We start from the raw sequence: 27817 nt of genomic DNA, 5'->3' as shown, positions 1-27817 counted from the left end.
ATCATAATATCAACTAGAACCCGTTGAAAATTTGCAGGCAATACCTTTTCCACGTATCTGTACAATACGACTATCCATCACGAAAATATTCCTGCTGTCTATAAACCTTAATTTTACTAAGCGTCAAGTACAATAGACGCGTTATGACTCTGCCACTGAGTAGCCATGGCTTTTCTAAGAATTCGAAGGGTCGCACGCGTTGATGCCATTCTGCAGATTTGAGAAACACACAGGCTCTGTACAACCGGTTTTCGCGGCTAGCGATGTGTAGTAAAGAGGCGGTCATTTATTGTCAACGAGTTCTGTGCGCGTGTGAAAAAAAGCAGCGTGGTTTCCGCGGTAGTTGCCAGTGGTATCCATTAACTTACTGTTGGGCCGCAAATGCAAAAACCCTTGAGTTTTCGCATGAGATTCTGAGAAAAAAAAGTCTTGGATTCGGAGAAATACGATATCACTCCAGAGACTTAAGTGGCAAACGCCTCAGATTTCTTCTTCAAACAGCGTTACCTAGCCTAACCGTATATGTAGTCTATCATGAAAACATATTTGAAACTCATGTAGAGAAATAACCTCCTCGCGAAAAATTTACATGTAAATAGCCGTAACTAGACGCGAGAAGATATGAAATATCCTCTGAAATCAGTGATGTACTCTGCCATATCTTGAGGTGTATCACATTATTACTTAATTTCCGTATATAACATTAAAATTAAGATATCGTTTACTTCAGTCTTTATTTTTAACGAGTTAACAACTGCTATCGCCCACGTTATTTACGCATTTATTACGAAAACGTGTTTTCCTCTTTCATTTCGAATTTTCTTTAGAGAACAGCAGTCAATGGGTATTACTAATAAACTCCAACATCGCCTCTGAATGTCAACGAGAGAGCTCGCAAATGCACAAAGTGAGAAAACTATACTGTACCGATGATGATCGATAGCATTTTGTTGCAATCGTTTCAGTTTTCTTATTCAAACAGCGTCACGTATCCTAACTTAAGCGTACTATACGTATGATGAAAACACACTTCAAGCGCCAGTAGGGAAATTATACCTTTCTCGCTACAAATTTTCATAACAGCCTACGCGACAAAATATAAACTAACCTCTAAAATCAATTAAGCACTCTGCCATATCTCAAGGTGTATCCCATTCTTACTTAATTGCAGTATTTAGCCTCAAAATTAAGCGGCGGTTTAGTCAGCCTTATATTTAACGAGTTAACAACCGTTATCGGACACGTTATTTACGCATTTATTACGAAAATATGTTCTCTTTCATTTCGAATTTTCTTTACGGTACAACTGTCAACGGATATTACTAATCGACTCCGACATCCCCTTCGAATGTCGACGAGAGACATCGCTAGTTCACATAGCGAGGAAAGGATGCCGAAGGTAATCGATCGCATGCAATATCATCGCTGGTGTGCATAAATATCGGTAACGGAAAAAATCGCGCGCGCTTAGTCGCTCGTAATAATGGATGCGCCAGTGATAGGGTTCTCGCTGTAACCGAAGGACGATACACAGTTTAATATAGGAATTTTGAAGGGACAGAAAATGTCGTCACTATAACGAAGTTCTCGTTATATGCCGTACTCGCTATAGCGGACTTCTACTGTAATACATTTTAATACGATAATTAATACAGCGGTCAAAATGACCTCTCCGGCTGTAGTAGGTATACCCATTGTGAGAAACCAGTAATATGTGTTCTTTGTGTTGTTTACTTACTTGAATTTGGTTATGTACTCTTTGGAAATGGAGAACTCTGGGAGTGTGTAAAAAGAAAATGGTGTGATTGTTTGTGGTTTGTAGATGTCTGGAGAATTAAATCTTGTGTGAAAACATGTTCTGTGTTTTGAACTGTGTTTACATGTATAGATGGCGTCCTGTAGTTATTAATGTTGGTGCAAGGATCTGTGACATGGGTAGTGCGCGAGTGTCTAACCCAACATTTAATTTTGGTGACCCCCACGTGATAAGTATAACTGTACGTGCCACAATGGAGAATTTGTGTAAGAAACGGAAACCTGTGAGGATATCATTCACGAAAACCTCCCGACTTTTACTAGATGAGCTAAATAAAGACGCGATAAATGACGAAGATGTTAGGTTAATATCCGTAAAATTGGAATGGTTATTTCAAGAACTTTCGATGTTAGATGAGCAAATACTCGACCTGGTTTTGCAGGAAGAAGGGAGTGATAAGAAATATGAAGATGAGTATACCAATATTGAAGAATATAGGGATAAAATGGATGCTATGAGATTCAAAATAGAAGCACACACTCAGAGGTTAGGTGTAACCCAAGAAAATGATAGGTTTGAGATGGCATGTTCTGTTGAGTCACATAAAAAGAAGATGAAATTACCAAAAATAGAGTTGGTTAAATTTAGCAGTGACATAAAGGACTGGCTTTCCTTTTGGAGCCAGTTTCGCAGAATTCATGAAGATGAAGACATAGCAGCAGAAGACAAATTCCAGTACCTGATCCAGGCGACAGTTCCAGGAACAAGAGCATGAGAAATCATCGACAGCTATCCACCGACTGCAGAAAACTATCAGAAGGCAGTGGATGGACTGACTGAAAGATTTGGTAAGAGGGAGTTGCTGACAGAGTTCTACATCAGAGTGCTCCTAGGTTTGGTCATAAAAAATGCCACCAGTGTGAAAGGTAAGGAATATACTTTACAACTGTACGATAAACTTGAGAGTTACTTAAGAGCGCTGGAATCCATTGAAGTGACTTTTGACAAGCATACGGCAATTTTGTTTCCACTTGTTGAATCAAGCATTCCAGAGGAGCTTTTGAGGATCTGGATGAGGAGTAGTTCAAGTGTGACTCAGGCAAGTGATTTCAGTGAAAAATTGAAGATGTTGCTAGAATTTCTAAAGGCTGAGGTGGAAGGAGAGGAGAGGTTAGCTAAAACTGGGTTTAAATTGACTCATAGATCAGGTAAAACCTCCAAAGAAAGAAAAGAAACAGAGGATGAATGTGTACCTACTGCATATAATCTGTTGACTGGTGAAAAACAGAATACACGATCAAATATTTGTGTATTTTGTGAGAAGTTTCATGAGAGTAAGGAGTGTTTTAAAGCCCAAACGATGTCTCTTAGGGAAAAGACAGACATGTTAAAATCTAAACGGGCTTGTTTCACATGTTTAAAACCCGGACACAGGTATGTGAGGTGTAAATCCTCACTAAAATGTTTGATCTGTGGGAAAAAACATTATCCGATAATGTGTTCTGATCTGCCTAGAAATAACGAGAAACCAATATTGTCAGAAGATAATAGGAGGGAAAACACGAGTGTCATTGCAGCAAACCACTGTTGTTCTCCAGATGTCCTGCAGCAGACTCTAATGGTAGTTATCACAGCTAAGGGTAGTAAACGTGTGGTAAGGGCGATAATAGATACTGGATCCCAGCGTTCCTATATTCTAAAGACTGCTCTGGAAATGGCTTGTTCTTGTGTTGGATCTGAGAATCTCATACAAGTTCTGTTTGGGGGAATCTCGTCGCAAAGACAAGTACACAAGAGATATCAAGTATCACTTCAGAGTATGACAGGAAATTATTCATGTGAGATTGAAGCCTTAGATCAAGTTTCTATATGTAGTTCAATTCCTCGCATTAACACGTTCAGTACCTGCTTCTGAGCGGGACACTTGAATGCCTGGACCAGCCATTTTCATGCCCGGCCCTCTTGACGTGCATCACTTAATACAGTTGACAATTACTCCTAAACTATAAATGTTAGAAAAAAAGATACTTTGTGCTTACCTCTAGTAAATATTTAGGGTGTGATATCTGGTGTGACAGGTTTCAAAATACGTCTAATTTTATACAGCATATCTGCATTTTCGGCATAATGATTACTGTGACCGAAGTGAAGAACTGAAAGAATATGAAGGAAGCGTATTCGGAACATTGTATTGGAAAATATAGGGGTATGAAAAACAGGGTCTTCGGTCCAGTGCATTTTATATCAGGATTTTGGACTAATCGGTTTCCATGATTGCATGATCGAATTCTTTGTGAAAGGCCGGGGCGCCGCACTTATCACTTGACTCGCCTATAGATTGGTCTGCTCACACACATACTGATAAAATTCGTCATTCATGAAAATACTCACGTAACTCAAAACATCCTGCTTATTTTCTATTTCAATGTTTATACCTGAATTCTCTGTAAATGGTGGAACGGGTGGACAATAACTAGAATGATATGTATACGGGACTTCACTTTTCTCTATAGGCCAATCGGATTCGGGAATCGGAATTTCCTCGTCACTCTCACTTTCACTATCTGAGTCTATTTCAGGAATAAGTTCATCACCAGAATAATCATTGTGAACAATATCTAATAATTAATCTTCCGTAAGAAACTCTGTTTTATAAGCCCTTATACTACACTCGGTAAGAACGACACGCACTGCATTGGAATCTCAAGTACCGTCTTGACGTGCGAGGAAGTGCTGAGATATTCCCGCTAAAACAGCTAAGATAAATATGAGCCCACTCAACGCGAAGGTTATCTCAAGAAGGTCAACTAACTACCTGCTACAACTAATAACGCTGAATAAGGTGTAAGAATGCATAGATGATGAATATAAACAGCATTGCTTGGCGCAGAACATTAAACGTCTTACGCCGTCCACGGCCCGCAGCATAGGGGCAAGCTTAAACGTCTTACGCCGTCCACGGTCCGCAATGAGTTAGTCAAAGTGCTTGCCTGCAAGAATTAAAAGAGAAAGGCATTGTAGTCTCTGACACTGAGGCTGGTCATCCTACTATTGAAATTTTATTTGGAGCTGATTATGCAGGAAGCTTATTCACGGGAAATATGGTAGGACTACAGTGTGGCTTAGTGGCACAAGACACTCGTCTTGGCTGGGTGATAATGGGATCAACACAAATTACAGGGCATGGTAACACGGCTAACCTTGTAACATCCTTATTAACACATAGTGAAGATCTGGCAAGACTCTGGAGGTTAGATGTGCTCGGGATTACAGATACAGCAGACAGGAAAAACAGAGAGGAGGTGGAGTTAGCAGTTCTGAATCATTTCAAGAGAACAGTCGCTGTTAACAAAGATGGTAGATATGAAGTCTGCCTACCCTGGTGTGAAAGAAGAGAGGATCTTGAAAATAACAGAATGGTGGCAGAGAAAAGACTTGCATCGATGACTTCAAAACTTGTCTCCGAGAACAGATACAAAGAATATCATTCAGTACTACAAGACTGGCTACAAGGAAATATAATTGAAGAAGTTGATGATGACATTGGAAACAAGCATGGATACTTTATGCCTCATCGTGGAGTTTTCAAGGGTGATTCAACTACGACGTGCCGACACCCGTGTCTGATGCTTCCAGTAAACAAGGAGGAAAGCTGTCCCTAAATGACTGTTTGGAGAAAGGTCCCAACTTGCTGGAACTTCAACCATCCATCCTGCTGCGATTTCAAGAAAGGGAAATAGGAGTAGTGTCAGATATAAAGAAGGCATTTCTGCAAATCTCTGTGAACGAAGTGGACCGTAATTATCTGAAATTCCTTTGGTGAGATGATTATGCGACCAGGAAGATTAAGATTTTTCGCCACTGTCGCGTTGTATTTGGTGTAAATTGCAGCTCGTTCATTCTAGGAGCTGTTATAGAGCATCATCTTGATAATTGTCCTGCTGGGTACCGTGAAACTGCAGAAAAACTCAAGCATTCATTTTATGTGGACAACTGTGTTGCTTCAGTCAGTTCGGAAGAAGAATTAAACTGTTTTATTTAGGAGGCTTCTCTTTTGATGGCCACAGCAAAGTTTGAGTTAAGAGGTTGGGCGAGTACTGCACTAAATGAAAGCGATGCGATTCAAGAAACCATACCGGTACTCAGATTACTATGGAACAGAACAACTGATAGCCTGTCTTGTGTAGGGAAAATACAAAATACAGAGCCACCTGTAACAAGAAGAAAGATTTTGTCTGTCTGTCAGGCAGTATTTGATCCTGTAGGGTATACATGTCCTGTCACTGTTGTACCGAAAAAACTATTGCAGGAAAGTTGGAAAGAGAAGACAAGCTGGGATGCTGAGGTCTCGGAAGATCTGCACAGAAACTTTGAAAGGTGGTTGGAAGAATTACATTGTTTAGCTGATGCTGAAATTCCTAGACGATTTACTTCAAGCAACGATCGAACATCATACACTTTACATGTCTTCTGTGATGCTAGTGCTTCAGCCTATGCTGCTGTTTTATTTTTAAGAAGTGAAAGTAACTGTAGGACGACAGTGCAGTTGTTACTAGCGAAGTCACGAGTTGCACCGGTGAAGAAAGTAACTATGCCTAGACTAGAATTGTTATCTTGCTGCATTGGTGTCCGACTGCTAGTCACTGTCAAGAACAGTTTAGGTCTCATGGAGACTCCTCAATATTGTTGGACTGATTTGATTATTGTATTGAGTTGGATTAGGAGGGATGGAAGATGGGGAACCTTCGTAGAATACAGAATAAAGGAGATACTAAACTTCACACAAAGGGATGAGTGGAACCACGTTCCTGGGAAACAAAATCCTGCTGACTTGCCGTCGTGAGGATGTTCGGCTAAAGAACTCTTAGAATCTGCCTGGTGGGAGGGACCAGCATGGCTAAGGCTACCTGAGGAGGAATGGCCTAGTAATATGGCTGTGGACATAGAGTCCCCTTATCAGGAAGAGGAGAAAGGGGTAGTGATGACAGTTGGTAGTACTACCTCATGGTTTCTGGAGTACTTTTCGAAGTATACCAAGATAGTGAGGATGGTGGCATGGATATTCAGATTTGTGAAGAATAGTGCAAAACAAACAAATGAAAGATATAAAGGGAAGTTAACAGTGCAAGAGATAGAAAGGGCTGAAAAGAAGCTTATACAACTAGTACAAGAGGAAATGTTCACCAAAGAAAGGGTTTCTAGTTTGAAATCTCTATGTGTCTTCAAGGATGCAGAAAGAATCCTACAGGTGAAGACGAAAATTGTGGAAAGGAAGGACGATGATAACTTCAAATGTCCGGTTGTCTTGCCAAACAAGCATAAACTAGTTCAGCTTTTGATTCAGGAGGAACATGAAAGACTGCTTCATAGTGGACCTCATATACTACTAGCTCACTTGCGCCAGAGATACTGGATACTGAAAGGTCAAAGAACTGTTAGAAATGTGATTGCATCGTGCAAGAAATGCAGGCGACATGAAGCCAAATGTATGGTTCCAGAAGTGCAGTGCCCTCTTCCAGAAGATAGAGTGAAGGACGCATCGGTGTTTGAAGTTGTGGGAACAGACCTTGCAGGTCCACTAATCCTCAAGGGAGGACAGAAGTCGTGGATTGTACTATTCACTTGTGCCGTGTATAGGGAAGTTCATTAGAACTAATAACCACTCTGTCAACAAATGGGTTTATTATGAGTCTTCGTAGGTTCATTCCGCGAAGAGGAAGGCCAAAGATAATTTACAGCGACAATGAAAGCAACTTTGTTGGGAGTAATAACCTGCTCAGATCCATTGACTGGAGCAAGATAGAAGAAGATGCCTCGTTGCTACGAATCCAGTGGAAGTTCAACCCTCCAACCACTGCCTAGTGGGGAGGTTGGTGGGAACGGATCATCCAAACATTCAAAAGAGCCCTGAGTCGTGTGCTGGGAAGAGCGTCTCTAAACTACGAAGAACTACTGAGTATAATATGTGACTGCGAGGCTCTGATAAACTCTTGACCTCTCACTTAAATGTCAGAAAATCCTGAAGATTTGAGTCCAATCACGCCTAGCATGTTTCTACAAGACCTGCCTAATGTGAGTACTCCTGATTTGGATTTGATAGATGAGAAGTGTTTAACAAAAAGGATGAGATATATTCAGCAACTACGTCAGGACTTGAGGAAGCGATTCAGGGATGAATATCTGGGTCAGCTTGTACATTGTCATCCGAAATCAAGTGGTGAAACTATAAAAATCAAGGAAGGGGACATTGTGCTCGTTGGTTACGACCAGAAAAGGCGGATCGAGTGGCCTATTGCCAAGGTGCTTGAGGTATATCCTGGAAGAGATGGTGTGGTACGAGTAGTATGGTTGAAGACTTCTTCTGGTGAACTTACCCGCCCTTTACAGAGACTCTACTTGTTGGAGGGATCTTCACCTTCAGATGTTAGTCCTGTCATTGATGTTGGTGACAGAGTCCGACAACCTTCAATGTCTCCACTGAGGGAGGTGCAGGTGACGAGAAGCGGAAGGAGAGTAAAATTTCCTGAGAAACTGAACCTTTGAGCATAGTTGATTGTTGCTTCGTGCAACAATCAAAGGGGGAGGATGTGAGAAACCAGTAATATGTGTTCTTTGTGTTGTTTACTTCCTTGAACTTGGTTATGTACTCTTTGGAAATGGAGAACTCTGAGAGTGTGTAAAAAGAAAATGGTGTGATTGTTTGTGGTTTGTAGATGTCTGGAGAATTAAATTCGTGTGAAAGCATGTTCTGTGTTTTGAACTGTGTTTACATGTATAGATGACATCCTGTAGTTATTAATGTTGGTGCAAGGATCTGTGACATGGGTATTGCGCGAGTGTCTAACCCAACACCCGTTACTAACGCCCCATCCATTGATGCAAAATTAATTATATTTAATATGGATTTTCCTGACCACTAATCAGGAAAGGTCAAGGCAGCTCAATATACTACAGTAAAAACTGTAGCCAAAATTAAGTTTGGAAAATGTGTAGCGGTCATTTTGACTGCTCCGGCGGTTCTAGTGTTAACTGATTATTTTTACATTCGTTTTACAATTTCTTCAAGATCATATTCTTTTGTTGATCCAATGCCATAATATAATAATTAGTTTGTTCCAGGGATGAAATGAAAGATGAAGATGATCATTGCACAATCTAGAGTCATAAGAGCTGTAGAAAACCAGTTAATTTACGTGAATATTTCTTAGTAATGAGTAGTTGTTTTATTGTAAAAATTTGTTTCCTTAAAGTAATAAACGTTCTCAAAATAATTAACATTGTTGTTGTTTATGAAAACAGGTCTCTTTAAATATATGGGACCCCGATATAAATAAACCCTTTTTTGTGGAGAAAGAAAGGGATATTGAGCACAATTAAAAACTTACCTATGAAATTTGTGAGCAAAATGAAATTATCCTATTTTTAAAAATTGTGCAGAACCCTTAAGGTGCAGAGATAAATGTAAAGGGACAAAAGTTTCCTCTTCAAAAGGGCAAAAAACAAACAAACAAACAAACAAACAAACAAACAAACAAACAAACAAACAAACAAACAAACCAATTGAAATCTGACCGTTAGGAGCTGAGATACAAAACAATTTATTGCACCAATGCGGCAGCTAATGGCACCATCTTTAATGGCCACAATTTTGGGGTTCTATATGGATTTTCAAGTGGCTCCCTATCTGGAAAGTTACCTTTTGGCATCAACTATGACCACAGAAAGTGACACATTCCAATGAGAAAGTGCAGCTTTTTGGCTCACTGGATGGGTTTTTTTCTAATGTAAACATAATAAATTGATATGGTGTGGTGTCAATCCAGAACAAAATGTGTGAAATTCAAATTGAATTGCTTAGACAGCAACCAGAAGCAGAAATTACTGCAAACCTGGGCTAAACATAAGAAGTTGTCAGAAAGAGACCCAAGCAACAATCAAAGCATTGATGGGATGATGCAACACAACAATGCCCCAACCCAGCAAAAGACTGAATGAAACTGAGATAGCAGACCCTGGCACAATGCAGAACAAGTGCTTCGAGGAAAATGAAGTGCCAGAGAAATTCAAAGGAGTTTTATAAAAGACCATCTACGCCATACTGACTAATGTATTGGAGATGGGGATAATGAGTGGAACAAAAAAAAAATGCAGGCCTGTGAAACTAAATTTTGCGGAGTAGAACTGTAGTGACTAGAGTGGGCACGCAGCAAAAAGGATCAGTGAGGTAATTAAAGCAGCAAAAAAAAATGGATAGATTATAGATAGGGAGCGGTGATAAGGGTACAGGGATCCGGAAGTCAAGTAGGGATGACATAAAAATGTTAGTGTTGAAATGTAGAAGTATTGTATAGAAAGGAATAGAACTAATTTAATAGATATATACAGTACATGCCAGATATTGTAATAGGAGTTGAATCATGGCTGAGAAATGATACAATTGGTACAGAAATATCCTCACGGAACTGGAGTGTGTATCGTAGAGATAGGATAGGAATGGTAAGATGGAGAGTATTCATTCTGGTGAAAAAAGAATTTGTAAATTACGAAAAAGTTAAAGATGACAAACATGAAATTCTAGATGTAAGGCTCATTTCTAAAGATAAGAGGCAACTTGACATCTTTGGAGTGTACAGACCGGGAAAGGGTAGCACTGACGCTGATTCAGAATTATTTTATAAGATACAGTAATCAGATATGTGGGAAACAACATGGAAAGGAATGTGATTGTAGCAGGAGATCTGAATTTAGCAAATGTCAACTGGGAAGGTAATGTGAACGACAGGAAGCATGACCAACAAATGGCAAATAAGTTAATATGGGAAGGGCAGATGATTCAGAAAGTGATGGAACCAACTAGAGGGAAGAATATCCTGGACGTGGCGCTGGTAAAACCAGATGAGCTCTACAGAGAAACTGAAGTAATAGATGGTATTAGTGATCCTGAAGCTGTTTTTGTCATAGTTAAAAATAAATGTGATAGAAAGGAAGGTCTTAAAAGTAGGACTATTAGGCAGTACCATATGGCTGATAAAGCAGGCATGAGGGAGTTTAAAAAATGTAACTATGATCACTGGAAAACAGTAAATAAAAATGTAAATAGACCCTGGGATGGGATTAAAGCAATATTGTTGAGGAATGTCAAAACAGGTCTGTACCTTTAAAAGTGGTGAGGAATGGTAAAGACCCACCTTATTATAATAGAGAAATAAAAAGACTAAGAAGGAGGTGCAGACTGGAAAGAAATAGATTTAGAAATGGCTTTGGAAGTAAGGTGAAATTGATGGAACTTACCAGGAAACTGAATCTAGCAAAGAATTCAGCTAAGGATAACATGATGGCAAGCATAAATAGCAGTCATACAAATTTTAGTGAAAAATGGAAGGGTATGCATAGGTACTTTAAGGCAGAAACAGGTTCCAAGAAGGACATTCCAGGAATCATTAATGAACAAGGGGAGTGTGTATGTGAGGATCTTCAAAAGGCAGAAGTATTCAGTCAGCAGTATGTAAAGATTGTTGGTTACAAAGATAATGTCCAGATAGAGGAGGTGACTAATGCTAAAGAAATATTAAAATTTTACATATAGCCACAATGACATTTACAATAAGATACAAAAGTTGAAAACTAGAAAAGCGACTGGAATTGTTAACACATTGCGGACCGGTCCCGAGTTATCTCGTGTTAGCAGCAGACCCAGCAGACTGAACTTTAGTGCTATCTTTTGAGATATACGGGAACTATTTGGAGGTCAGGGGTGATAGAACTCTGTTATGTATGGTTCTACACAATCGATAGTCGTATTTCGTTTCGAGTATTCTTCATATCATAGATTTTCTTTGCATTTCCTGACAGCATGTTTACAAAGTTCGAAGAGCCATGCAAGATGGCAGCACCCAGGGATCGCACGTGTTTAGACAAAGATGAAATTATTCGCGAATTATGTGCTGCTACAGGTTCCGAATATCTAAGTGATGCTGAATATTTAGAGTTCGATGATGAAATTTCTTCTAACAGAAATATTTCAAGTGATGACGAGGATATAGTCTCATCTTCAAGGTGTGAAACACTCATAGCGCAGAACGAGTCTGATAATTGTGTTGTGGGTGTAAACATTCTAAATATTGTAAATAATGTAGTGTTTTCAGCAACTGGGTTATGGGCAACAGTGAACCTAGGTTATAGGATTTTGAAGGTGCTGCTGGTATAATGGTATGGTCTAATGAATCTGGAAACATAGGACAAGTAGCAGGACTTATGATTGGTGAGGAATATTTTCAGTATGTAGCTGAAAAGACAAACTTATACTATGAGCAGAATTCACATTCTCATAACGTATCCCCTAAAACACTAAAGTGGACTAATGTCACTATCAGGGAAATTAAAAAAATATTGCTCTGTGTATACTGATAGGGCAGGTGAAGAAATCATGTCTGGAAGATTACTGGCCAACCGATCCCCTAATAAAAAAAACCCCATATTTCCGAAAACTATGAGCCGAAATAGATTTCAAGAAATACCCTGCATTTCAACATCTATTCAGGAAGGCCACTAGAAAAATACGCACTAGTCCTTCAAAAGATAGTGAAGTTCTGACAGTTTATTTGAATGCATGCACTCCAGCTTAGAGGTAGTTAGAAAGTGGCCGGGAATAGGGCTGTGCATGGGGTGAAGTGCACCCGGTCCGCAATGTGTTAAGATTTCTGGGGATGTAGTACCATATTTGAAGTACTTATCTGATTATTGTTTGCATAAAGGAGTTGTAACGAATGAATGGAGAGTTGCTATAGTAGCCCCTGTATATAAACGAATGGCAGATAGACATAAAGCTGAAAATTACAGGCCTGTAAGTTTGACATGCATTGCATGTAAGCTTTGGGAAGGCATTCTTTCTGATTATATTACACATGTTTGCAAAATTTATAACTGGTTCGATAGAAGGCAGTTCGGGTTTAGGAAATGTTATTCCACCAAAGCTCAACCTGTAGGATTCCAGCAAAATATAGTAGATATCTTGGATTCAGGAGGTCAAATGGACTGTATCGCAATTGACCTGTCTAAAGCACTTGATAGGGTGGATCATGGGAGACTACTGGCAAAAATGAGTGCAATTGAACTAGACAAAAGATTGACTGAATGGGTTGCTATATTTCTAGAAAACAGATCTCAGATTTCGAGTAAGCGAAGCTTTATCTGACCCTGTAATAATTAAGAGGGGAATTCCTCAAGGTGGTATTATTGGACCTTTATATTTCCTTATATATATAAATGATATCAGCAAAGAAGTGGAATCAGAGATAAGGCTTTTTGCAGATGATGTTATTCTGTATAGAGTACTAAATAAGTTACAAGATTGTGAGCAACTGCAAAATGACCTGGATAGTGTTGTAAAACGGACAGCAGGCAATGGTATGATGATAAACGGGGTGAAAAGTTAGGTTGTGAGATTCACAAATAGGAAAAGTCCTCTCAGTTTTAATTACTGCGTTGATGGGGTGAAAGTTCCTTATGGGGTCACTCTAAGAGTCTAGGTGTTAATTCAGGGTCTTGTATCAGAGGAACACGCACAAAGGCGATAGCGCGGCCGGGTGACTCATTTGCCGAGAGATATACTAGTTCATGACTGGCTATGATGATCTAATGCAGTACGGTAACGAAAACCATTGCTTCACAGCAATAGTTCAGTTCATCTGTGGTATTGGTAGTGTGTTCAATGTGTTCGCTTTAAATTAGTGTAGTTTCTGTAGGAATACTAATCGTGTGTTTAACAAGTAATGTATATAGTAGAACAGTGTGTATTCATTGTGTTCTGCTATGCGAAGTATTCTTCTTATACAGAATGCAGCTTTCAATTCATTCGCAAATTTCCTGGCATCCTCCCTCCCCGTAGGAGTACGGTACGTAAATTAGTAAAGAAGTTCCGCACCACCGGGTCCATTCTTAACAAGAAATCACGCAGGAGATGAACCGGTTTAACAGAGGAATAGCTTGACAAAATAGGAGCTGTCTTGAAAAGAACTCCAACAACATCCCTGTCGCATCTCGCCATACAAGCTAATGTGTCATTATCTTCCGCCCACAAAGCAACAAGGTCCGTCCACTTCATGATGTAAAAATAGGAGTTTGGTGCGCAATAAGTGCTCGCAGAATTATAGGGCCTATAATTTTCCGCGAAACAATAAATGCTGATTGATAGTAGACTTCATTCTCAGACCATTATTTCAAGAGGTGAAGGAAAAAGAAAGGAGTAATGGTTACTTTATGCAAGATGATGTGACAGCACACACTGCTAATCGGTCTATGGAGGTAATACTGGAAGTTTTCAAAGATCGTGTGGTTAATTATGTCCCTAAATCTCCTGATTTAAATTCCTGTGATTATTACCTGTGGGGGACGATGAAGGGAAAAGTGTATGTGAACAACCCTCACACAAGAGAAGAACTACAAGAGAACATTTACATAAGTTATTTCGAACATCTTTTCTTTTCTTTTTGCTATTTGCTTTACGTCGCATCAACAGAGATAGGTCTTATGGCGATGATGGGACAGGAAAGGCCTAGGAATAGGAAGGAAGCGGCCGTGGCCTTAATTAAGGTACAGCCCCAGCATTTGCCTGGTGTGAAAATGGGAAACCATGGAAAACCATCTTCAGGGCTGCCGACAGTGGGGTTCGAACCCACAATCTCCCGAATACTGGATACTGAGTTTAAGATATTACCAAAATTTATTAGGAACAACCTATTCAATACAATCGGCCGCACTTAAGCGACTGCAGCTATCGAGCTTGATATTTCGAACATTAGACGGGCTGAGATACGCCGAGTGTCTGCAAACTTATTTACGAGGTGTCAGGCGTGTTTGACATCTGAGGGACAACATTTTGAACATCAAATGTAATGCCAGGTAGGTTTTAGACTAATAGTTTCACTAGAAATGGACATCTATAAGTGTGAATTGCCGTGAGTAGTGGGGAGAATAAGCGTGCATTATACCGGCTGGCGATGTAGTGTCACTGCGCCAGCCCTGCTGTGCTCTGAGTGGTGCTGCGGAACCAGCTAAAAAAAACAAAAAAAACAAAAAAACAAAAAAAAAACCCTGTATAAGGAAAGATCTTCATTGGGGTAATCACATAAATAGGATTGTAAATAAAGGGTACAGATCTCTGCACATTGTTATTAGGGTGTTTAGTGGTTGTAGAAAAGATGTAAAAGAGAGGGCATATAAGTCTCTGGTAAGACCCCAACTAGAGTATGGTTCCAAGGTGTGGGACCCTCACTACGATTACATGATTCAAGAACTGGAAAAAATCCAAAGAAAATCAGCTCGATTTATTCTTGGTGATTTCCGACAAAAGAGTTGCGTTACAAAAATGTTGCAAAGTTTGGACTGGGCTGTCAGTGGAGAGATGGCGTAGAATGACATTAGTAGATGTATAAGTTTGAGTGGTATCTTTAAAGTAGGAAAGATCACAATATGAAGATAAAGTTGGAATTTAGGAGGATGAATTGGGGCAAATATTAGTTTATAGGGAGGGATTGAATCAACTTACCAAGGGAGATGTACAATAAATATCCAATCTTTGAAATCATTTAAGAAAAGGCTAGGAAAACAACAGATAGGGAATCTACCACCTGAGCAACTGTCCTAGATGCAGATCAGTATTGATTGATTGATGTTCTCGGTCGAATAAACAGGAGGGAACAAATAATAAGAGAATAACAAGACTGATGCACAATATGAGAATGGAAGGAAAGAGATCTGGAAGAGAGCAAACACAGGATATTTGAAAGAGGAAAAAGGACAACAGTAGAAGAAAAGAGAATGTAGGAGAGGCATATTTGTTCAACAGATCTGCTGAACCCTTCCCGCTTCCTTTCTAGTAGTGTGTACCTTTCAATTATTGCAATACATTTCTCCTATTACCATACAATCATCATTGTTGTCCACATCCTTTCACATGTTACTCATGTCATATACATGTCATGTTACACCTCAAGTGATTCTCTTTTCACTTTACACAGACTTAAAATCCAATGCAGTTGCATACGCAGAATTTCACCTGTAGGGGGATTTTGTTTACAAGACAGGTTATTCAAACGCAATTTACTAGTATTATAAATTAAGGTTACTACTATTACTATGACTGGGTCTGAAACACACCAATTTTGATTATTAAAAATAAATTGTTTGATTTAAGTGATCTCAGGATGATGAAGACATGTTAAACTCACACTCATTGAAGATTTCTTGCATACTGCTACATTCCATTTCAGTCTATCGAATATAGTTGTTTACAAGTTCAGGTACCTATTGAATTCAACCTACACCCTGTACAGGCACATGAAAAGATGCTGAAGTTGTAGGCTCATTCTTCACTCTGTGCACATATTGAACCATCAGCTTCTGCACTTCAAAGTGATTCTCATCAGAGAAAAAACTCTTTCAGTGTTTCATTGTGCAATCCTGATGATTATGTACCCACAAGAGATGTTCCCTGCACATTTCTCCTGTTATAACATGTTTCTTTACATGTTTGTAGTCTTTCCTTCTAGAAGCCCTTCAGTAAACAACAAACTTTACAAACGTGAATATTACCTCCCCTTCACCCAATTCACGAGCAAAGTCCACAGCAGTACGCCTGGGATTTGATTTGCTTCTTCTAAGGAAAAAAACGCTCATCAGTTGGCATCGTTTACTTTTCCTGCCACAGTTTCCCCGTTTTCTTCAATGAAATTGAGCCAGTGTGTTTGATGCACTGAATAATTCTATAGTGTCTACACCAACACCAAATTTAGTAGCTAACTCCCCTTGTGTATCGAAGTAATCTGAGATAATGCTACAATCGCACTATGCTTTCTGGGTGTCGTATCCGTTGAATACATAGCAATACAAATCGCACATGGAAACTTCAAAATTCCCCAAAATTTCTGAAAAGTGATACACATTGGAATAAATACACTTAAAACAATCATTGCACACAGTAATTATCAAAGAATAACAGTGGAAAGAATACATAGAGTGTAGCAAGCTGTTGCCAACCACTGGGGAAATTATGAAAATAAAAGAATACCTTCTTCCAATTAATTCACACGGTATTTACACAGAAAAAGTGAAAGAAAATAGTTACTCACCATCGCAGAAGACTGATACCAAACATAAACGAACATGCTTGAGAAGATGAATGGGCAGTAATACAGCGTGAATACCAGATATGGATGGGAGAACCAGGACATGGATAAGTCATATACATTCAGAATTTTTGAAGTCGCCAGCATCCATAGTGCGCCCAAAATCCACCCAAAGACTGTGACTTTACAGCTCACAAGTAAGAGCTTCAGACTTCCCAAGTAGCTAATTCCTGTTAAAAACAGAGGGGGAGGAAAGCAAACATGAAGTTAGTTGAGGTGAATGTATTAAAAATGCATAAGCAAAGTAAAGAAACTGGTTAACCCTGTAGATCAAGTTCCGTATCTGGTAATGACACTAGCAGTGTCAAAATTGAAACAACTGGCTCGTTTGGCACAGAATTCCTGCTGACTGCAGCTGTGAATATGCAATGACTTCCTTATTTTCAGCTTTCATTGCAGAAAGTGAAATTTCACTAACAAAGTATGGAGATGGAACAACCTACTGCTGGAAGTAATCTCCCGTGTATGGAAACACTTCCTCTGAAGAGGTTCCTATCATTTGGGGAACATCATAGTCATCCTGCACTGCTCAGGAATGCTTCTGCCTATTGTCCAGCACGACAATGCCCGCTGCCACAATGCTGCTCCTGTGAGGGAACTAATTGGTACAGTGGAAGTGGGAGGTCCTGGAGCATCCTCCCTAGTCAACAAACATAGCTCCCTATGACTTCGATCTTTTCCCCAGACTACGGAAACCACTCTGAGGGAAGTATTTTAATACATGAGACACCATACTGCAAGAGGTAGGACGCTCCATCGTGGACATCAACAAGGGCAACACTATTACTGATATCCTGTGCCTTTCACACATCTGGCAATGGGTGCAACACATCACACTGAAGGGCTATAGGGGTTTGGTGGTTCTACAAGTAAATGGTTTTGTATATATACATATTTTCCTCTTTTTTTCCTCAGCCCTCTAGCCACTCATATAAAATTTTGAATAAAAACTTAAAATTAGCAAAATCCATCTACGCCAATAATACGTATTTTGAAGCTAAACTACCATTCTCATTACACACTGAAGGAGATAGCTGCATATGCATGCAGAGTTCCAGGATTTATCAAACGATGCACAGGTGACTTCACAAATCCAGAGACAATTAACTTGTTTCACAATTCTTTTGAAAGACGTTGAATGGAATGGCCCAAACAAGGGCTGATGCCGACAGGGAATTGTATGTAGATGAAAGAAACAGAGGGAAACAAATATTTGTTGCATCCTAAAAAGAAGTCATCAGAAGATTTTAGTAATAACCCAGAAAGGCTAGGTCAAGCAGCAGGAAACCTTTCTGGACAATAGTAAAGAATCTTAGGAAGGGAGGGAAAAAGGAAATGAACAGTGTTTTGGGTAATTCAGGTGAACTCATAATAGATCCCATGGAATCACTGGACAGGTGGAGGGAATATTTTGAAAATCTTCCCAACGTAAAAGGAATATTCCTGGTGGTGTTGCGAACAACCCAGCACATGGAGGAGGAAAATGATGGTGGTGAAATTACGCTTGAGGAAGTGGAAAGGATGGTAAATAAACTCCATTGTCATAAAGCAACAGGAATAGATTAAATTAGATCCAAAATTGTGAAGTATAGTGAGAAGGGAGGGATGAAATGGCTTCAGAGAGTATTAAGATTAGCATGGAGTGTTGGTAAGGTACTTTCAGATTGGACAAAAGCCATAATTGCACCTATCTATAAGCAGGGGAACAAGAAGGACTGCAACAACTATCAAGGTATCTCATTGATTAGTGTACCAAGCGAAGTATTCACTGGCATCTTTGAAGGGAGGGTGCGATCAGTGGTTGAGAGGAAGTTGAATGAAAACCAGTGTGGTTTCAGACCACAGAGGGGCCGTCAGGATCAGATTTTCAGTATGCGCCAGGACAATGAAAAATGTTACGAGAGGAATAGGCAGTTAAGTTTATGTTTCGTAGACCTAGAGAAAGCATATGACAGGTTTCCGAGGGAAAAGATGTTCCGCATATTGGGGAACTATGAAATTCATGGTAGATTATTAAAATCAATCAAAGGCAAATGTTACGAGAGGAATAGGCAGTTATGTTTATGTTTCATAGACCTAGAGAAAGCATATGACAGGTTTCCGAGGGAAAAGATGTTCCGCATATTGGGGAACTATGAAATTCAGGGTAAATTATTAAAATCAATCAAAGGCATTTATGTTGACAATTGGGCTGCAATGAGAATTGATGGTAAAATGAGTTCTTGGTTCAGGGTACTTACAGGGGTTAGACAAGGCTGTAATCTTTCACCTTTGCTGTTTGTAGTTTACATGGATCATCTGCTGAAAGGTATAAAGTGGCAGGGAGGGATTCATTTAGGTGGAAATGTAATAAGCAATCAGGCCTATGCTGACGACTTAGTCTTAATGGCAGATTGTGCCGAAAGCCTGCAGTCTAATACCATGGAACCTGAAGATAGGTGCAATGAGTATGGTATGAAAATTAGCATTTTAAAGACTAAATTGATGTCAGTAAGTAAGAAATTCAACAGAATTGAATGTCAGACTGGTGATTCAAAGCTGGATCAGGTAGATAATTTAAAGTATTTAGGTTGTGTCCGACTCGTTGGCTGAATGGTCAGCGTACTTGCCTTCGGTTCAGAGGGTCCCGGGTTCGATTCCCGGCCGGGTCGGGGATTTTAACCTTAACTGGTTAATTCCAATGGCACGGGGGCTGGGTGTATGTGTTGTCTTCATCATCGTTTCATCCTCATCATGACGCGCAGGTCGCCTCCGAGTGTCAAATAGAAAGACCTGCACCTGGCGAGCCGAACCCATCCTGGGATATCCCGGCACCAAAAGCCATACGACATTTCATTTTTCATTTAGGTTGTGTGTTCTCCTAGGATGGTAATATGGTAAGTGAGATTGAGATTGAATCAAGCTAATGCAGTGAGCTCGCAGTTGCAATCGACAGTGTTCTGTAAGAAGGAAGTGAGCTCCCGGAGCTATCTTAAATCGGTCTGTTTTCAGACCAACTTTGTTTTACGGGAGCAAAAGCTGGGTGGACTCAGGATATCTTATTCATAAGTTAGAAGTAACAAAAATGAAAGTAGCAAGAATGATTGTCGGTACAAGCAGGTGGGAACAATGGCAGGAGGGTACTCAGATTGAGGAGATAAAGGCTAAGTTAGGAATAAACTTGATGGATGAAGCTATATGCATAAATCAGCTTTGGTGGTGGGGTCATGTGAGGCAAATGGAGGAGGATAGGTTATCTAGGAGAATAATGGACTCTGTTATGGAGGGTGAGAGAAGTAGAGGGAGACCAAGACGACGATGGTTAAACTCAGTTTCTAACGATTTAAAGATAAGAGGTATAGAACTAAATGAGGCCACAATACTAGTTGCAAATAAACGATTGTCGCGACGTTTAGTAAATTCACAGAGGCTTGCAGACTGAACGTTGAAAGGCATAACGGTCTATAATGATAATATATGTATGTATGTATGTATCTACTGAATGGAATATGCATCATAAATTCACCACCAAACACTGCTGTAGTCCATGATAATTAAGTTCAAATGGTGCGGGGCGGAGTCTGAGATATATTAAGTATGAAATAATTAGGAATTATACTACATTTTTTCTTTCTTTTTTTGCTAGTTGTTTTACGTCGCACTGGCAAAGATAGGTCTTACGGCGACGATGGGACAGGAAAGGGCTAGGAGTGGGAAGGAAGCAGCCGTGGCCTTAATTAAGGTACAGCCCCAGCATTTGCCTGGTGTGAAAATGGGAAACCGCGGGAAAACTATTTTCAGGGCTGCCGACAGTGTGGTTCGAACCTACTATCTCCCGAATACTACATTTTATGCTATGACTATGGAGTGGATGTTGTTGAAATGTCATCCTTCTTTTCCCTTTGAATTAGAACGTTGCTCATAAGTAAAAATACATTCTACGATATAACGAGGGTTAATAACGCTCTCCCCCCCCCCTCTCGATTTGGGTTGATCCAACTATATTTCAACATGTGAGACAAGATCATCAACAGAATCAAAAATAAACCTGTCACCACATTGCATAAAGAACCTAAGAAGAAAAAAAAATTTCACGTCCGTTTACAACAATAAGTCATATCATGCCACAAACATCCTTAAAGAACAGAAGTTCAACATTGCTTTTGGTACTGGTAACAATATCTCTAATGTTTTTTACAATGCACATGCTGTTAATGACAACAATAAGTACTCACAATCATGCATTTACAAACAGAAATGCACCCAATGTGACACAAATTACATTGGGTAGACAGGAAGAAGTTTCATAACACATTACAAAGGACACGTTCATGCCGGTATATATAAAACGTTCTCAGGAATGGGTGAACACATGACCGGATTTAGCCACATACTTTCTTCTTTAAATAGAGACTTAGAAATTATCTCGGTAGCCCACAAGATACCTTTTTAAATACACTTGAAAACTTGCACATACACATCTAACAAAGAAATAGTTCAAACTCCAATCTTATTGAGATTTCAGAAAAACTAACATTTATTTGATGAAGCAATAGAAATAAATTCTAGCTAGAAACAAATAAATCCTTATCAACACGCCATAAACGAAGCATCCCCACATGTGCCACTCTTTGAACTTCCCTCGATCTATCATTCCCCTTCACTAGCGCTGAATCAAGGGGATCAACTGCTTGCACTCAACATCACATGAATGAGTCAACTCTAGAGGCTGGAAGGGAGTTTGTGAGAAACACTTCATTTATTAAAAAACACACCCGCCCCACCCTCCTTCTAACTTTCCAATTCTTTATTTATTACACTGATTTCAGTACTAGAGAAACTCAAATATAACTTCAATTCCTATATTAAGTTCCATATTGACAATTACTTAACCAAGAACTCTAAAGACAGCCACATCCACCATACTATACGAGAATTCTTCCACATTATTATTTATAAGTTTCATTTCCCGTATTGATTGGATTCACTGTAAAGACAAGAAATGTGTTCCACCTAAGTATCGATAGGTGGAACACATTTCTTGACTGTACAACATTTCTTCCACAGTCTCATTTGTTTATTGAAATTACCACGCAGGGTATGAAGTGTTTGTTGCGTGCTGTCTTTAGACCACCAAAGGCAGGACGCTTGACTGACTTAGAAACGGACTTAGTGAGATTATTACCGTCATACGAGCATGTGATCATTATGGAAGACTTTAATATGAATCTTTTACACACTAACTCAGCGGAAACAAAGCATCTATCACATACGTTCCAGGTGTTTAATATGACACTTCTTCCTCTCTCGGTGACTCATCATACTAAAACCTCTCACACTTTACTTATTACTGACAAACAACCCAGACAGAGTTAACCAAGAACTCTAAAGACGGCCACATCCACCGTACTATACCATGGACAGACTTAAGTCCCTGGATTTTCAGCTCATGATGTCATTTTCATGTTCTACTCTCTAAAGGTACTTACAGCAAAGCCCAAGTACATTACCATATGCAACTACAACAACGTAGACAGTGAGGCATTAATGGCAGACGCATATTCAAAACCTTGGCATGACATTACATAAATAACGAATACTGATGACAGGGTTCACACTTTTAATGATCTTGTGTTACAGATTTTGATAGGCATGCTCCTTTACGCATAATAAGAAATAAGAAAGGGAAACCCTCGTGGTTAAATGAAGGCATTAAATGTTTAATGACAAAATGAGATGCAGCTCACAGAAAATACACTGACTGACAGAGCAAATGCAACACCAAGGAGGAGTGGTTCGAAAGGGATGAAAGTTGGGGAAAAAACAGAGACGGCACGGACGAATAATTGATGTTTATTTCAAACCGATATGCAGGTTACACAATGTGCATGGCATCGACTCAGTAGGATGTAGGACCACCGCGAGCGGCGATGCATGCAGAAACACGTCGAGGTACAGAGTCAATAAGAGTGCGGATGGTGTCCTGAGGGATGGTTCTCCATTCTCTGTCAACCATTTGCCACAGTTGGTCGTCCGTACGAGGCTGGGGCAGAGTTTGCAAACGGCGTCCAATGAGATCCCACACGTGTTCGACTGGTGAGAGATCCGGAGAGTACGCTGGCCACGGAAGCATCTGTACACCTCGTAGAGCCTGTTGGGAGATGCGAGCAGTGTGTGGGCGGGCATTATCCTGCTGAAACAGAGCATTGGGCAGCCCCTGAAGGTACGAGAGTGCCACCGGCCGCAGCACATGCTGCACGTAGCGGTGGGCATTTAACGTGCCTTGAATACGCACTAGAGGTGACGTGGAATCATACGCAATAGTGCCCCAAACCATGATGCCGCGTTGTCTAGCAGTAGGGCGCTCCACAGTTACAGCCGGAGCCACACACGTCTGCGGTGACTATCACTGAGAGAACAGAAGCGTGACTCATCGGAGAACACAACGTTCCGCCATTCCCTCATCCAAGTCGCTCTAGCCCGGCACCATGCCAGGCGTGCACGTCTATGCTGTGGAGTCAATGGTAGTCTTCTGAGCGGACGCCGGGAGTGCAGCCCTCCTTCAACCAATCGACGGGAAATTGTTCTGGTCGATATTGGAACAGCCAGGGTGTCTTGCACATGCTGAAGAATGGCAGTTGACGTGGCGTGCGGGGCTGCCACCGCTTGGCGGCGGATGCGCCGATCCTCGCGTGCTGACGTCACTCGGGCTGCGCCTGGACCCCTCGCACGTGCCCACATGTCCCTGCGCCAACCATCTTCGCCACAGGCGCTGCACCGTGGACACATCCCTATGGGTATCGGCTGCGATTTGACGAAGCGACCAACCTGCCCTTCTCAGCCCGATCACCATACCCCTCGTAAAGTCGTCTGTCTGCTGGAAATGCCTCCGTTGACGGCGGCCTGGCATTCTTAGCTATACACGTGTCCTGTGGCACACGACAACACGTTCTACAATGACTGTCGGCTGAGAAATCACGGTACGAAGTGGGCCATTCGCCAACGCCAGTCCCATTTATCGTTCGCTACGTGCGCAGCACAGCGGCGCATTTCACATCATGAGCATACCTCAGTGACGTCAGTCTACCCTGCAATTGGCATAAAGTTCTGACCACTCCTTCTTGGTGTTGCATTTGCTCTGTCAGTCAGTGTACAAATGCAACCCAATGTAGGACAAATTTAAAAACTACCGTAAACTTCGTAATAGGATAAAACAGGAAATAAGAAACACTGAACTGCGATATGCACATAGTTTGATTGGACAAGGTGCACGACCTGACATTTTATGGAAGGCAGTCAAAAATTTTGGTGTAAATACTCACAAAAATAATAAAGTCGGATATATCACTAGAAGAGCTTAACGGTTATTTCGTATCACCATGCACCGCATTGGATCAAAGTTTAAAACAAAATTTTATTGCTGAGAAATATAACAATCAGGTATTAAATGAAGAGAAGTTTTATTTCAGTATATCTCACCTCGGCATGTTAGAGAGGCCCTCTGGAAAATAAAATCAAAGGCAATTTGAGCTGATACTATTGGTAGAGTAAGGTAGAGGAAAATATTACATGCTATCATACCCCCACTAACCTTCAACTACAATTAATCCTTACAGTATGGCGTGTATCCAACAATTTGGAAAATGGCACTAGTACGTCCACTGCTAAAGACTCAGACCCCAATAGACGCCGGTGATTACCGAGCCATGAACATAATTTTGACAGTAGCTAAAGGACTCGAGTACATTGTTTATAATCAAATCAAAACTTATGTGGGCAAAATTAATACTCTAGACACATTTCAATCAGGTTTTCACAGCAATCACAGCACATGCACTACCATACATAAAGTGACTGATGACATAAGACAAGCGATGGATGAAAGACTGACAACACTAATGGTCCTCCTCGACTTCAGCAAGGCATTCAATTCTGTAGACCGTGATTTGTCAGTGTAGAAACTTTACCTATTAGGTTTCTCAAATAGAACCTTAAACTGGCCTCCTTTTTACACGGTCAGCAGCAAAGTGTTACCAACAGAGGTGGCCAATCTTCTTCATGGCAGACTGTGGAAAAAGGAGTCCCCCAAGGTTCAACACTAGTGTCTCGTCATTTCTCACTGTATACCAATAATCTCTAAATCTTTTAAGTACAGCAGGCACCACATATATGCAGACGATGTGTAACTGTACATTCATTGTCTACCGGATGACATTTTCGAATTAACGGCGAAATTAAATTTAGACCTTGAATCAATACACAAATGGGCAGTAAGAACCGAACAATCCTTAGAGCCAATCCACGACTATTAACCAAAGCAGACTGCGCAACTCTTCCAGTGATATGGATATAGAACAAAGTCATACCTTACAGTAAAACCACAAAAAATCTTGTAATCACTATAGATGAACACCTATCATGGTCCGCAGATACGGCATCAACATGCAGGTGAGTATTTGTGTCGCTGCATACCCTCAGCAAGTTCAAATTTATATTTCCCTTTATAAACTGAAAAAGATATTAATTGAAACATTATTTTTGCACATTTTTGACTACTGTGATATACTTCACATCGACTGCACTGATGAATCACTGCAGAAGTTACAGCACACACAAAATGCATGTATGAGGCTCATTTGCAACCTTAAATACACCGACCATGTTACATCGTCCTACACCAAACTCGGCTGGCTGTCCCTGTCTACAAGACAGATGTAATCTTCACTGTCTAACATTACTGCAACAAACATTAAATGCAAATTCTCCTCCTTATCTTAAAGAACGTTTCTGTAATCTCTCATTACACCATGAAAAAAAAAAAAACACTGCACAGAACATGCATACCCTTACCATACCCAGTCAAAAGTCATCAGGATATGGCAATTACTTCACAGGTACTACAATTTGTGAAGGAAACAACCTGCCTCAAGACATCAGAGTGATATCAGTGTCCAAGAAATTTAAAAATGCATACACAAAACATCTGATGGAAAGATACAAATAGCAAGGCAGCAAGACATAATCACTTTAATAGTTCCTCGTACTCTTTTCTTTTAAATACTCTTCCTTCCATCTACTTTATCTTCCCTTGTACCTTTCTCAACTTGGGTGGAAACTCACAGGGCAAGACTTATATTTCTTGGATAATTCTATTTTGTTTAGTAATTCACTTTTTGTTTTTACAACTTTATTGTTTACGTATATCATAAAAACTGTACTCCTTCTCTGTATTATTGTGCTCTTTCCTCTTCACTTTTGTCATTTTAATGTACATGTAGTTACTGTTAGCTATATATAGTTCTACGTAGTTTAAGTTTATGATAGGTTACTTTTCAGTAATATGTAATTAGTTAGTTATCAACCTAATTTTGATACTGGTTAAGTGCAAGACAGGGACAGCTGTCCCTAAATTTGCCAGGATAAATAAATTATCTATCTATTTATATATCTACTCATTCTGAGTACCCTCAGACCACTGTACCCACAAGATGTGCCCACGATCATTCCGCTAAATTCATGTCTGTTACTTATATACTTAAGAATAAAATTTCACAAGTCCACTTAGCTTTCACTCCTGTAAAGCAAAGTCGGTCTGAAAACACACCAATGTAAAGATAGTTTCATCCTGGAGCTGACTTCTTTATCATAGAACACTGCTGATCGCAACTGCCAACTCACTGTACTAACTTTGCTGCACCGTCATTCAATTTCATTGGGAGAATACACATAATAAATACTTGAAATTATCTACCAATTCCAGTTTTGTATTCCCAACATGTTATTCAGTTCTCTTAGGTTACTTACCTACTGACATTAATTTAATCCTGAAAAGGCTAATTTTCATATAAAAGTCATTGGACCTATTTCCAAGTTCGAAGATATTAGAATGCAGGCTCTCAGGACAACCTGTCATGAAGACCAAGACGCCAGCATAGGCCAAACTTCTCACATCATTTCCACCTAACTGAATCACTCCCTGCCACATTATATATCAGTAGATAATCCACATAAACATACATACATACATACATACATACATACATTATCATTACAGACTGTTATGCCTTTCAGCGTTCAGTCTGCAAGCCTCTGTGAATTTACTAAACGTCGCCTCAATCCTCGATTTGCAACTAGTGCTGTGGCCTCATTTAGTTCTATACCTCTTATCTTTAAATCGTTAGAAACTGAGTCTAACCATTGTCGTCTTGGTCTACCTCTACTTCTCTTACCCTCCATAGCAGTCCATTATTCTCCTAGGTAACCTATCCCCCTCCATTCGCCTCACATGACCCCACCAACGAAGCCGGTTTATGCGTACAGCTTCATGCATCGAGTTCATTCCTAAATTAGCCTTTATCTCCTCATTCCGAGTACCCTTCTGCCATTGTTCCCACCTGTTTGTACCAGCAATTATTCTTGCTACTTTCATGTCTGTTACTTCGAACTTATGAATAAGATATCCTGAGTCCACCCAGCTTTCGCTCCCGTAAAGCAAAGTTGGTCTGAAAACAGACCGATGTAAAGATGGTTTCGTCTGGGAGCTGACTTCCTTCTTACAGAATACTATGAGCAAAAAAAAAGGTGCAAGATTACAGCATTGTCTAACCCCTGTAAGTGCCTTCAACCAAGAACGCATTCTAACATCAATTTTCACTGCAGCTCAACTGACAACAAAAATGCCTTTTATTGCTTTTAATAATCTACCCTTAATCCAACAGTCCCCAGTACAGCTAACATCTTGTCTCTCAGTACTCTGTCATATGCCTCCTCTAGATCTACAAAACAAATGTAACTGTCTATTCCTCAGGCAGCATTATTCAATTACCTGGCACATATTAAAAATTGGATCATGACAGCCCCTCAATATGGTAATTCTAAATTCCCATGGAGGGAATTA

The 27817-nt window shown here is 40.1% G+C and overlaps 1 protein-coding gene across 2 annotated transcripts in view; it reads right to left on the bottom strand.

Moving 5' to 3' along the window:
• LOC136864911 (endoplasmic reticulum metallopeptidase 1) overlaps nt 1-27817 on the bottom strand; it is a 500707-nt gene that overhangs the window by 180574 nt on the left and 292316 nt on the right. For both annotated transcript variants that reach the window (XM_067142320.2, XM_067142319.2), the window contains exon 9: nt 16885-17111. In XM_067142320.2, the coding sequence (XP_066998421.2) occupies nt 16885-17111 (227 nt within the window). The remainder of the gene's footprint in view (nt 1-16884; nt 17112-27817) is intronic.

The sequence above is a fragment of the Anabrus simplex genome, chromosome 2 (genome assembly GCF_040414725.1).
Source record: "Anabrus simplex isolate iqAnaSimp1 chromosome 2, ASM4041472v1, whole genome shotgun sequence".
Taxonomy (NCBI): Eukaryota; Metazoa; Arthropoda; class Insecta; order Orthoptera; family Tettigoniidae; genus Anabrus; species Anabrus simplex.
This window is presented reverse-complemented; position numbering and strand designations above follow the sequence as displayed.